The sequence below is a fragment of the Mya arenaria genome, chromosome 10, assembly GCF_026914265.1.
Source record: "Mya arenaria isolate MELC-2E11 chromosome 10, ASM2691426v1".
Lineage (NCBI taxonomy): Eukaryota > Metazoa > Mollusca > Bivalvia > Myida > Myidae > Mya > Mya arenaria.
The window spans coordinates 73019798-73034806 of record NC_069131.1 but is presented as its reverse complement, the minus strand read 5'-3'; the positions used below and the strand labels follow the sequence as shown (position 1 = coordinate 73034806).

The following is a 15009-nucleotide window of genomic DNA, read 5'->3' as shown; positions in this document are numbered from 1 at the left end:
AAAACTGAAACCATTGTTTCAAGTCCTTTAATACCATCTATATGTGCAGACATTAATTTTAAACACATTCTGGGACGAAAAACTGCAAACTATCTATCGTAAGATTTTGGTGTGATAAGGAGCCATACCTTTTCCATGCCATTACACCCGGCACCTGTGAGTAGTGACTGTGACTGGGTCAGTAGGAGCTGAAGCAGACGTTCCTTCACTTCCTCCCCAGATGACAGTTTCCCGCCCGTGACACCACTACTGCTGCTGGAAAAATCACAGATATTCATTTAATTTGTTTTAAAAATTTATTTAAGTTGTTTCGAAAATGCTTTTGATTTGTTTTATTCAAGATATTTCAGTTGAAAAGATAAATACTGTTGTTGTTGTTGTTGTTTTTAATCTTATTGTGTACATCTGGTCATAGCATTGAAATGTTTATTCTATAACATAATAATAATCACTTATTTGCCTTACTAACACTGTACAGTGGTCGAAATTAGAACTAGCCCATAAACCCTACACTGGTAAAATACTTTCCAGCACATCTCAATTCTGGACCTTATATAGCAGGGCTTGTTGATTTTTTTTAAAGATAAGTAACAGAAGAAATAACACAACCATCATAATCATCATCCAAATCTATTTTCCAATTAAAGGGAGGTAATTACTCACCTGCATATTCTAATTCTGAGTGTTGCAACCTGAGTTAGCTCCCCTAGCAAATCTTCAATATTTGCTGTGGAGTTGTCTGTGATTGTGTCGAAGCTTAGAGGCTTCCAGTTTTTTATCTGTATTGCACCTGAAAATAAAGGAAAGAAACTAAGATTAATTTTACCTAAATACGAAAATTTGAGTAGCATTTAGCGTGTTAATAGATGGAAAAAAAATTTTGTCAGTTGTTTTAATTTTAATGTTTAATTGCGGTTGACAAGTTCAGGTTATTATCCGTTAATGAAATCCTGAGGGGGAAATAGTTTTATGGTGCGTTGTTTTTCTTCGAAAATTATAGCTTGTGATTAATTAGTATTAACTGGTAACGGATATATATGCGTAATCAATACCAATCCATCATCCAGATCAAACATTATACAAGTTTGATACATAAATTAAGATATATGCTTATTAATTTAACACAGTATCTACTTAAACTTTTACATAGGTTGAAAAATTCTTAAACTATGTGAATGTGTTTTGTAATACACCAGATGAAAAGAAACAATAATTTTAATTAAAGTTGAATTACTTTCCTTTATTATGGTATTTTATAGAATGTAGAATCAAGTGTATCTGTTTAGTGAATCTGTTCTTTTTATTATGACAGTTATAACTAGAAAAGTTCTTAAAGGAACAGAATTTTCAGGAAGCTAAAACACATACCTGTTGCCCCTAATACGTCGCCAGGGTTGTATCCCAGCTTGCTGAGTGCTGACTGGACGCACTCTGAGATGGGAGTGGTACCAGGAAGGATCGCGTAGCTGTCTAGCTCTACGCTCGTATGCGCGGATCGCTCGTCCAGGGGCGTGTTGAACGAGGGACGTCCGCTTGTCTGCTCAATGATACAGTGGATGGGAAGTGATCGGGTACCTGAAAATACACAGAAAATAGTTCCATGAAAAGTAGTTCCCTAAAAAGTTTTTTTTTACCGTTTTATGCCTTGTCCCTTAAACATTTTTATTTAAATCTTTAGAGGACAAGTGGCAGTCTATACCATCACTACCACCATCATTTTGACTACAACAGCATCCATTTTAGCAACACTAAAATGATAATTACTACTTTTGGTTACCTCAATAATTTTTAAGAGCTAACAAATGATCTTATTTCTTATAACAAAGTGTTTTTGCATTTAAACCTATAACTGGCAACTCACATCTAAGTGCACTGAAGTTATGTCAAGGTAAAATAACAACAGTGCATCAAAACCACAATGTCAAGCTGTTCTTGATCAGAAATGATAAACTGTTTCAAACTTTATTTCCTCAAACAATTTTTTTTATAAATATATGTCCCAATAATATTGCACAAATCCATGTGTGTGTTTTTCCCCAAACTTTGCACACCATCCATTACTGTAAATCAGCAGAAAAATAATGATCCAGCCAATTATTCTCAAGAAGTTTTCATTTTACTAGAATCATCCTGTGCATTTGATTTGAATATAAATAGATACATTATGTAAGAATGAATCTCAAATCAAAATGATTGGTCGGGCACATGATTAATTTCATGTGATATTTTATCCTCTTAGGCTAATCTAAAAAGAAAAAACCCCAACATATTTCCTGGTCTATGTATTTCACATTTAATAATTTACTAATTGGTTTAACTTGTTCTTAGAAAATTCAAATTCTTAAAATATAGGTATAATTTCATCCTCAATAATGTCTTTAAAATAGTTCCTGTTGAATTATAATTAATCTAATTAATATCTATTATAAAATAATTAATGGAATATCAAACACAAATTCGTTAAGAGGTAGGTGATTAGTATTTATATAACGTAACATTCAATCTTATTAATACTTACACTGTAAATCTGATTTATTTAATTCCAACATGTTTGATAATAATAATGAGAAAAATCATGAAAATGTCACTTTAATTAAGAGCACATTTGATTAAAAACATCCCATCATATTCATATTGAGTCTCATAAAGACTTAAATAATAAAACAGCAATGCCACAATCAACGTTTATAAATCATTGTCCAACTTTATGTGAAAAAAACCTTGCACAAAATATTTGTCTTTCATATTAACTTCATCTGTCTGTTCAAATATTAAATAAGCCTGTTAAACGATGCACCAGTAAGCTTAAGTCCAAGTTAAATTTTTCACTGAAAGCAAATGGTATCTATTTTCGCTCAGCTACACATTTCTAGTTACAAAAACTTTGAGAAGACAATTGACATTATCCATCAACTTCTTTCCCCCAACCAAACAAGTTAACCAACCATACAGCATTGACAAGATTTGAGGACACAAACAAGCCTTTATATATGGTACCATGTCTTGTTAAGCCGTCGTGCTTCGCCGCAAGTCTCCAATGAATGCTGACATCTTCCAATACCACGGGCTCGTCTTAAATATGTTTTCCGTTATCTCTTAAAGACAGATCGTTGTGATAGAAAAACAGCCGGGCCCATTTACCCATAATCCTTTGCAAAGTGGAGGCTTTAGAGCGATGCTACTGCTGATCCTTAATTATGATATTTGAAGAAAGCAAATCTAAAATTCCACTTGCTCAGCCAACTTAAGTAGCCCAATTTCATACATTCAACGTCCACAGGCAATGCGACATTGGATAAAGCTCTTCCAAATATTGCCAACCAGGTTTTACTATTCCGCTAATCCCTACGCAAATTTGTTGTTTTATACAAAATATCCCTATCCAAGCTTGGTGGCTCTACATCGAAGACTTATTAGGCAAATTGAGGCAAATCGAGGACCATTTTAGTTCGCGATCAGCTGATGACGAAATGTAATTCCAGTTTGGATTTATCTGTCCTTTATTGGCGGATTTCAGAGCTTACCTACAAGCTGATTGTGAGGCAAGATTTCAGGTTCATTCGCCTTGGAAACCCGCATTTGGTCGCTCAAAATATGCATCAAATGTTCAAGAACTTTTAGAATAGAAGAACGAAGAAATTAAAGCAGTTTTTCACCAAATTTCTCTGACATGCTAAATCCAGTATTCATTCTCTCATCACTAAAATACATTTTAAAAGCATAATTACCTTGTAAATTGATGAAATCTACCAAGTTAAATATACAAATTAGGATAGAGTTTGTGCAATTATTTATGATAACTTTGATAAGCATGTTTCATTTATCAAAGGTCTTTTTTTATAGTTCAAATTCATCAAAACATTACTGTTTAAACAAGTGAACATTTATTTAATTGGGACTGATCTCAAAATTCCGCACTTTTACTATCTGATTACAAAAAATTCTTAACTCCTGAAAGCAGGACTTTGTTTTCTAAATATAAAAGTCCCATTAAAGAGAATTATTTCGGAATAGGATAAAAAATGAATAAATTACCTTCGGTGCTTTAAATATTATCCCGAACAAAATGGGGAAAGTCTTAACATAAGCACGAAATCTTGATCATCTACAGATTGAGATTAAGTTTGACGACGTACATAATAAAACCATATTACATTGATAATCCCGCTAGAAAAAATACTTGAACATCCCAGTCGCTACTTCATTCCACGAGACAAACCTCTTAGAAAACATATTAACATTCAACGACATTTTAATAATAATCAAACTATCATGTTTTCTCAAAGAGATTAAGTCAGAGTATATAAAATTACGAAAAAATTCAAAATGCATTATTTGATCATAACGAAAACACTCATTAGGGGATATCTCTCTCCAACATCTCAATGTTATCATCGAATACAGAATTTACCATGGAAATATTGATGTAAATTTTGTTGCATTACACAAAAAAATTATGAAAGGACCTCCTTAGAACTCCGCAGTTTACCAGCAGGTAAAATAATCATTTTTTTTTATCAAAATTCACATAAACATAAGACAAAGCTGCGTTATAAATTCGGAACAGCATGTAGCCTCGTCAGTGCTGAGCATTTCGGAAAGACGAATTAGATTACACTCACAAGAATTATCCCGATTTATTAACATGACATCAGTACGACTAAATGATGATAATTTAGATACAACTTTTTCTTAACATTCTGGATTACTTAGTTTGGCTGGATTAGTTCGTATCAGATATACCGATTTGCAAACTCTTCAGCTAGCTACAATCAAATGCTTTTTTAAATCTATCTCAAATAGAGATCTAATATATGCCGTAATTATGGCAATCGACAAAGTCTCACCACTTGAAAAACAAATCTTTGCCACAAAATGACTCTGCAGAAATTAGGACAAGAAATTCTGCAAATCATTCAATCAATTTCTGCTATGTAAGAAAGCAATAATGACAAGAAATAGTGCACGATACTTTGCTATTTCAGAAATTGATGTGATGCTACCCATCCTCCCTCGATAATTAACTCTTTTGTTTAATAAAAGAATATATATACTAAATCCAAGTCCACTGGCCCCTAAATTTCTTGAAACTTATTAATTGTAACAAGAACATATGTAGTTCATTTCACTAAGCCAAATTTCTTACTCAGTCGCGATTTTATTAGATGAAAAATAGCTATTTGGGATTAGCATACAGATAATTTCCTAATGAAGTTCAAAAACTCCTTAGAATGTAAACATGTCACAAATTATACAAAAACAAAAATAGTGAGCTATGCTAAATCCCCATATAAGGGACTAAGTAAGATATGTTTTCCAGAAATTGGAGGGCCAGATAAATTGTTTGTCCAGGATTTTCATGTGCCTAAAGTAAATCTCTTCATTGGTATAACGTTGTCAATTCATGATGGTTTGCTACATCACTCGTGCACGACACTTCGCTACTAATCATCAAAATATTCCCCCCCCCCAAAAAAAGTCAAAATTCATAACATAATTATACTGCATTTGAAAATTCCAGTTGCCACTATCAGTAATAAACATTTAAATGTCAAAACTAATCTATCGAATGAATGTATGAAATGACCGATTTCTTCAATGTTAATATCAGATATACATGTTTCATTAACCAGTCATTTGTAACATTGACATAATTATATAGGATGTTGAATTATCAAAATAGCTTCCACTTTAACTAAAGAATTTGTACGAAAGTAGAAACAATAAGTTATTAAACCTACCATCAATTCCATTTTCTTCGGAATCCAAACACCGTGTACCGATTGGCTTTTTCCTCATTTTGTCATTAAAAAGTGACCCCGTTTAAATGACACTTTTAGTTAAATCCCAATTTCTTGGAAAGTATATTAAAGTTCAGATGAGTTATATTCATACAACACAAACAATGACTGTTTCCTCTAACTTTATAACCGCACTAAGTGGGTTAATCCTAAATAGTTTTGCTAACAAACTATATCCACAAAAATCCAAATTTAAACACATTAAACTGCCCGAAGACAACTTATTTTACACTCTGACAGTACATATACAGTTAAGTTATTGTGTATGTACAAAATCCTGGATTATCACTGTTAAAATATTCAGACTCAGTGGTCCAAAGTCACTTATCCCTGTCACATAAGCTAATCTTAATATATCAATTTTCGTATAAATCTGTCATATGATAAAATCAGTGTGTATCACAACTCATATCATCAGCTTGATGGATTTTCATATTCAGATTCACTTTCCTTATATATATATATATATATCCAAAAATTCTCAACTTCAAACATCTACTCATAATAAAGTTTTCACAGTAATTGAGTCCAAAAACTTAAAGAGCTTATATTAATACTTAAAGTCTCATTTTTAATAAGGCCATCTTAATTACATGTCATTTGACTTAACTAATTAAAAGTGACCAATTAAAGTAAAATCTGAGTTAATTTAGTTCCATAATTAGCACGTCAGCTAATATCCTGCCTATACAATAGGCTAACAATAATCATTTAATCATCACTATAACATCCTGTGATTTCATTATTAATTAATTGTATTAAGCCAAGGAACTTAATTGGATATTGTAAAGCCAATTAGAACTTCAGTTTTTATTAGAAACATATCTGACATGGAGCATCCTAGATTAACATTAGGATATTGTGTTTTTCAGACTAATGGAAAGTCTTCGTTCCTAAATCCTGTTCATAATGATGTTGATGATTATTCTGATGGTGATAATGCATAAAAATACTTACAAGCACATCATTTAGATGTCAGCAAATACAGACCAATGAAATTAAAAACTATTTTACAGTTTTTAAATGAACTTAGTAAAAAGGTGATATTAATATAACTGTATCATAACATGAGCATACTACTACAACTTCTTGTGCTTCAGCTACTACAACTACCACTGTTGCTATCATCATCACTATCACCATCATCATCACACTGCACCACAACACCATCATTATTAATCATCATCATCATCACCATCAACATCATCATCATCATCATCATCATCATCATCACCACCATCATCATCATCAACACCAACAACACCATCTCACCATCATCATCATCATGAGCAGCAGCAGCAGCAGATTTGATAAGTTATATATTTCACAACAGGAACATAATAGCTCAAATGTAAAATTGTTGGCCTATGAAGTTAATCAAAACTATGAACAACGAAAGAGAGGGGAGAGGACACTAATCTACAATATCTTCCTGACCACATTGGATTTGTGGGACACAGTGATTAAACAATTACGACTGATTAATACAAATTATCTCGCTGTGATTTGACTTTGAGCAGCCGATAACATTGTTTCACGCTGGTTTATACTTGAAACTTATCAAGAATGCAAAATGTTTTAGTTTGTTTTGTTCCTAAAAATGGTTGCTTAATTTTTGAAAGTTAAACAATGATCAGTATATAATGTATATAATAGAAAAGACAATGTAAATCAGTTTGAAACTTGAGTTTGAGCCTGTAATAATATCAGTAAGATAAAACATTGATATATAGGGTCTATGTGACTTGCCATTTCATGTGAAAAGTTGGGGAAAGTTACAAAAATGTCTTCAGAGTGGAAGGCTTTGTAACTATTCCATAAAAAGTGATTTTCCTGTCAAAAGTTTGACCCTTAATTAGTATGGCAAATTGACGTGGAACAGTTTCATTACACTAGTGAAATATAAGAAATACCCAATGGTTGTATTGCACTCTAGACAAGCCAGTTAATTGTCATGTGAATAAGTATTTTGGTAGTAGTAATCTAAATTGATTGCATAATCATTTAATATACAATGTAGTAAACAAATCTGAAGTGGTAAACACTGATGCATATAATACGTAATAATCAGATGAATATGACTAGCTTTAAAGTTATTGTTAGACTTAATCGCATATAACGAATATTACGAATAAAACACTAGACGTTAGCAAGACCTGCTGGTAAGAATATAAAACGACTAGCAACTACCACAAAGTGGTAATCACATATTACAAATGATACGAATAGAACACTAAAAATGATGCCATTATGACTTTGATTTCACAAGTCGATATCTCAGCATAATGTGTTCATCTAATGCAAACATTAACCCCACAACAATACACGGCCACCCCAAGACATCCCCATTATACAAAAGCCAATTTCAAATGTCAAATTATAATTCTGACGTTAGAATCCCTGGATGTGAATTAAGCTCCACAAGCTCGGCACAGCATCACCATGAGATTAGGATTACAATAGTCAGTCAGCCACCTGCGCCATTAAGCCACATGATGAGACAATCGGTGGATTGTCGAGTGTTAAACCGGTTTCACCGTGCGCGTAGGCTGATCGCAGGGACAAAAGGGGATTATGTCACTCCCCGGAGAGATAATCATGCTGGCACTGATGGCCTTGCTGACTGTGGCAGCAGCCAGAAAAAGGCCAACAATATACTTCATATCAGTCTTGCTTCATGTCCCTAAAATGCAGCAAGGTATAATATGAAAACATTTAGGCCAAAATTAAAACTCAGACTTAAAATCATGTTTTCTACATGGCTCTGGCTTTCTTGGCTGACAGAGACAGGAAGAAAACTGAAAAAGGCAGCTTTCTTGGCTGCCAGAAATAGGAAGAAAACTGGAAAAGGCAGCTTTCTTGGCCACCAGAAACAGGAAGAAAACTGGAAAAGGCAGTTTTCTTGGCCACCAGAAACAGGAAGAAAACTGAAAAAGGCAGCTTTCTTGGCCACCAAAAACAGGAAGAAAACTGAAAAAGGCAGCTTTCGTGGCCTCCTGGAACAGGAAGAAAACTGGAAAAGGCAGCTTTCGTGGCCACCGGAAACAGGAAGAAAACTGGAAATGGCAGCTTTCTTGGCCTTCAGAAACAGAAGAAAAATACTGAAAAAGGCAGTCTTCTTGGCCACCAGAAACTGAAGAAAAATACTGAAAAAGGCATCTTTCTTGGCAACCAGAAACAGGAAGAAAACTGAAAAAGGCAGCTTTCTTGGCCACCAAAAACAGGAAGAAAACTGAAAAAGGCAGCTTTCTTGGCCACCAGAAACAGGAAGAAAACTGAAAAAGCCAGCTTTCTTGGCCACCAAAAACAGGAAGAAAACTGAAAAAGCCAGCTTTCGTGGCCACCGGAAACAGGAAGGAAACTGGAAATGGCAGCTTTCTTGGCCACCAGAAACAGGAAGAAAGCTGAAAAGGCAATTTTCTTGGCCTTCAGAAACAGAAGAAAAATACTGAGAAAGGCAGCCTTCTCCACCAGAAACTGAAGAAGAATACTGAAAAGGGCATCTTTCTTGGCCACCAGAAACAGGAAGAAAACGGGAAAAGGCAGCTTTCTTGGCAGAAAAATACTGAAAAATGCATCTTTCTTGGCCATCAGAAACAGGAAGAAAACTGGAAAAGGCAGCTTTCTTGGCCTCCAGGAACAGGGAAAAAACTGTCTAATTATTCACAATTAAACACTAACATGAACTCTTTCTTGCAATTAAGGGTCAGGTCAGACAAATGGTGACACATGGGTCATTCTGTTGAACCCCTGTGGTTACACATAGAATCACACCATGTACCAGATCTATCTATGGATCTATTGACAGTAATAAAAATAATTCAATCACCAATAGATAATCATCTTTATTGGACTGTTATTGACCCATTTCTATACAGAATATCTTACTTTCTACATAGAACAATCTTTTCATTAGCTCTCTAATTATCTGAAAGAAACTTAAATGGCTTTCAAACAATTATTTGCTTTCTTTCTTGAATTTATTTTTATATCTAAACTCCATGGTAAATTACTAAAAGGTACAGAACCACAAGATTTCAATATTCGGCCTTTAAAAGCAGCCCCAGTTTAAACCTTTAAAAAGCTGATCCAATTTTGCTTAAGAAGAGAACTACAATTATATTAAAATTATGAAAAGATTTTCTAGAAAACCTTTTTTTAAATTGAGAACATCTGCCTGAGGTAGCTATTGTTGGAAATCTTAAGAAATTATCGGATGGATACAAGATTTGAAATTAAATCAGTTTACGCGAACAATATCCTCTGTTAGCTTAAGGCTTTCAGAATCTGGGAAACACAAGGATGACAAAAGAAGTGAAATAAATGAAATGAAAATTTCGAACTATAACAACCAGGCTTTTCCTGGTGAATTGTAATCTGAATAATCACTAGTAGCAGTTCTAAATTTCACCCTGAACAATAATTTTATGTCTTAAAACGTTCCAATATTTAACTAACCTTAATGTTATAAAAAATAATTAAGAAGAGTTTTGTCTTTTGCACCAAAAACCTGCCCTCAACATTATTTCCATCAATATTGTTTCCATATTTAATCTGTGTAAAAGTTACCTACACTCAACATTGTTTCCACAATAATTCTGCGTCAAAGTAACCTGCCCTCAACATTGACTCAATAATAATGCAACACTGTTTCATGAATAGTAATTGTGCATGAAAGTTATCTATCTTCAAAATTATACCCTTAGTAATTGAGTATCAATATCATTTCCTAATAATTCTGCATCAACATTGTTTCTGTAAAAATGTTGCATCAATGTTAACCTACTCTCCACATTGTTTCCATAAAAATATTACATTGAAGTTAACCTCCACATTGTTTCCATAATAATATTACATCAATGTTAACCTACCCTCCACATTGTTTCCATAATAATATTACATCAATGTTAACCTACCCTCCACATTGTTTCCATAATGATATTACATCAATGTTAACCTACCCTCCACATTGTTTCCATAATGATATTACATCAATGTTAACCTACCCTCCACATTGTTTCCATAATGATATTACATCAATGTTAACCTACCCTCCACATTGTTTCCATAATAATATTACATTAATGTTAACCTACCCTCCACATTGTTTCCATAATAATATTACATCAATGTTAACCTACCCTCCACATTGTTTCCATAATAATATTACATCAATGTTAACCTACCCTCCACATTGTTTCCATAATGATATTACATCAATGTTAACCTACCCTCAACATTGTTTCCATAATAATATTACATCAATGTTAACCTACCCTCCACATTGTTTCCATAATAATATTACATCAATGTTAACCTACCCTCCACATTGTTTCCATAATAATATTACATTAATGTTAACCTACCCTCAACATTGTTTCCATAATAATATTACATCAATGTTAACCTACCCTCAACATTGTTTCCATAGTAATTCTTCATCAATTCCAAATCAGCAAATTTCTTTGATTTCTCCATTCCAAGCTTCTCTCGACTAGGAAGTGGCTGGTCTTTATGTCTCACCATTGTAGCTTTAGGCGAACATTTATGTGATGTTCTTTACACTTTTAACCTTATTTGACTACTCTATTTAAAACTTCTTTCCAAGTAAAAGTGATCAGTTTCACAAAATATATCAGTCAATTAAATTCATCTTTTATTTTTTACTTCCTTCAAAATTCACTTTCATGAAATTTAAATTTTGTTGTTGTTGTTTTTTTTCATCAAGATGGCTCTTTTTTTTCCTTTCACTATATTAATATGTTACTAACTTAGCATCAGTGCATGATCGCTATTTGCATAAAGATCCTTGGCTAAACACAATGTCAATAATCCACAATGTACCATAAATCTTTATCAGCGATATCAAACTTACCACTATTAACGAATCAATGTCATTATTATACTATCCACTCCATTTCCTGGTTTATATTAATATGCTACTACCAAACAATGTAACCACAATTAGAAATTCATCAAATCGCTTAAGACAAAGCCTTCGTACCGATGTATCATGTATATACATTAAGTGTTGAAGCTTAACCAGAGCACGATTAACTCCGAAAGGCAACTTTTAATATTCACTAGTCGTAACACTAACAGCTCCGATCCATCAATTGTCATTCCAAAATACAAAACATCACCAGTTCGCTTTCAGTTGACAAAAATAAGTCCTCTTGTCCATAAACACACTTCAGCATCCAACAACTACAATTCTTAATCCTCTAGTTATCTTAAAACCAATAATAATCCCTCTGTCTATTTCAGTGATGCTTAATAGATACTTAAGCCATCTTAACACACCAGCTTCCTAAACAAAGTCTTAAGCCAAACATGTACACAGTAAACACAAGCTTAATCTGTATTGGAGGAGTATTAAGCACCAAGACCAGATCACTTCAACTTGCAGTGACCATATGTTGAATGTACAGATGATTTTTACCTAATAAAACCCTTCAAGCAATGATAATACATCCCATTGTTCTATCACTAACTCTTGTCAATCCATCACCCAACATTCAGGCCTTTAACAAATGTCACAGTGCAACATTAATTCGCCAGGTAAACCTAATCTTGATCTGGTTCCCAGCTTGGGAGACACATGGCAATTGGAGTAACCATAAACCAACCATACACAGTAATAGCTAATAGCTCAGGCCAAGCAATATTTATCTTAAGTTTATAGGGCACATTTCCAATGAAATGTGGGAAGAGCAGGATTTGATTTACTTTGTTCATTATTTTTCAATTATTTTGTATTTATGATAACAATAGTTAATGATCTTCATTATTTAATCTACATATTTATTTCAACATGTTTCTTAAAAAGCATTTTTTATCAACTTTAAAAAAAAAATAGAAAATAATAGATATTATTATATGTATTTTCAAATAAATCTTTGATTTTAATTTTTGTTTGTATGTACAAATATAATTTATAGACATGAACAAAGATCAAGCATGATAAAAAAGAATGTGATAGTAACCTGGAAACTGAACAATTGTTTGATTTGGTCTAATAATAAGAAAACAAAATCCTTTTTTTTAACAAAAAAATAATTTGGCTTAGAAACTGAAGAGTATATTTTCTTAGCCTAACAACTAATAATATGAAACTGGTTCCCAGCACTGTCATTAAAAGTAAGAGATAAGAATCTGACACAATCGTCGGTCAGAGGTGCGAGGGACAGATTGTTTTTCAGATACTGACCACATCTACTAGCCATCGGTCAGTTGTTATTTTCTCTGGATCTCTGGTTCACACCCTTTACTGCCATATATGGGCATAAAGAAATTGCACATAATTATCATCTTTCTCTGAGTCCCCAGGTATTAAATCAATACGACGTTCACCATCACGGCTGGCTTGCCGAGATAATCCACTCGTTGCTATTGTTACAAGACTAACGCTTCTATTTGACTTGACTCCCCTGCCTTTGTTCATCGAGTTTGAAATTAAAAACTCATCTGTTAAACAGAGCTTGCAATCAAATTTTGTTCAATAAAAAAAAATTGGCAATAAAATAGTTTGAATTATACTTTTAACAGGGAATAAATTTAGCCATATTAAAATTTTGCTTTATTATTAAATATTAGTAGTTAATGTGTTTAAAAAGCATAATAATATTGAGTTGATATTGTTGCTCAGAGTGACACATTATTCTGTCTTCTATTTTATAAAGTCAATTGACTATGGGTTAATTTTTGTTATGCCGTCACTCCTGTGACTTAATTAAAATCAAGTATACAATATAAATTACGTGACCATTTAAACACATTATATACCAAAACTAATTTCTTTATGCACAAACTTTAACATGAAGGTATTTTTACACCAAACTCTCTGAACATTTTTCTCTTTTCCCCTACGGCAAGATTTTCCGCATACATCAAACTGTCATTGCGATCAACCTTAGCTTATTTAGTAAATCCGATTTCGCCATTAACTTCTTATATTAACATAGGTCTTTCTTGTCAAAAACCCTTGTCTCAATTTATCAATGCCGATTGCCATATTGTTAGTGATGTAACGTGTGTCAGTCAGCCGATGCTTTTACTTGTACACCTGATTATTTGTTTTGTTCATTTTTGTATTGTTTTTATTTTTGGTAAAAACGTGACATTCTGATATCGGTCAAAACCACAGTTTTTAAAAATATTTCATTTCATAATTATATTTTATATATAAATCGGACAAAAAGTAATTGGTCGAGTCAATAAAATTGTGTACAAAAGAAACATTATCTGCACACCAAACATTGCTATTAGAAATGAATGCACCATCATTACCTACACCAGCACCATCATCACACCTTTTACAACAACAATACAATTATCATAATCATCATCATCATAAACAAGAACAACTATAAAAGCAACAATGAATGTTGATCAATTTACTTAGTAGTCTTTTCCACTGCTTTAAAAAATCCCCAGTTAGAACCAGCTGGCCCCTTGATTGAGCAGATGGGGTTTTGGATTAGCCAATAATTAGGGGACAATACTCTTTAAATCTCTGGATTAAACCACCACTTAAAGGTACAAAGACCATGGCACACGTATTGTTAATTGGGTGATGACAGCTATTGAAGCAGGTGATGGATAAAAGGCTTTAACAAACTACTGTTGTGAGAAAGTATTTCTGGCAGTTTGCTATTTTATTAGCTTTTCTTTTTGGACTCAACATTTTTATTGTCTACTATATTATTTTTGGAAGTGTTTTTTTTATATATATAAAGATATAAATATCTTTCAGAAAATATTTTAGCTCTTACCTTTTTAAAAAAAATGACTTATTTACTTCTGTTTTGTACCCGAATTATCACATGGTGAAAACATGGAGCCAGTTTAGTCCTCGGTGCTAATGTATTGACATGTACAGGGTGTTCCCGTAGTAGCCTGCGGTATGAAATATTTATCACCAATGGTCAGTCTGATGACAACAACATGGAACTTCCACAGATAAACCTATTTCTGGCTATGTGTTAATGGCCCAATACTTGCTTGAAGACAACAACATACTCTACAAGTCATTATAAATGCATATGCCCAAGGGGAGGGGAGGTTTGCGGGGGGGGGGGGGGGGGATGTTTGTCTATTTCTGGGACTTAAATAAGAACAAAGATGCAGCGGGGTGAACACCATCCACTATCACTTATTTGTTGTTGTTTTTTTAGTTGAAACAAAGGGGCATAACTCTGAACAATTA

General features: G+C 33.2%; 1 protein-coding gene across 4 annotated transcripts in view; it reads right to left on the bottom strand.

Annotated features, from left to right (window-relative positions):
* The window catches only part of LOC128205596 (uncharacterized), a 57405-nt gene that overhangs the window by 6369 nt on the left and 36027 nt on the right, over positions 1–15009 (bottom strand). The window contains exons 1-4 of one of the 4 annotated variants that reach the window (XM_052907337.1): positions 11213–11816; positions 1369–1575; positions 664–790; positions 129–255 (exon numbers count right to left, since the gene is read on the bottom strand). In XM_052907337.1, coding sequence (XP_052763297.1) covers positions 129–255; positions 664–790; positions 1369–1575; positions 11213–11327 — 576 coding nt within the window. In that variant the 5' untranslated portion in view covers positions 11328–11816. Of the gene's footprint in view, positions 1–128; positions 256–663; positions 791–1368; positions 1576–5741; positions 6242–11212; positions 11817–15009 lie in introns of those variants that run through there. The other 3 variants (XM_052907338.1, XM_052907336.1, XM_052907335.1) reach the window with 3 other exon arrangements.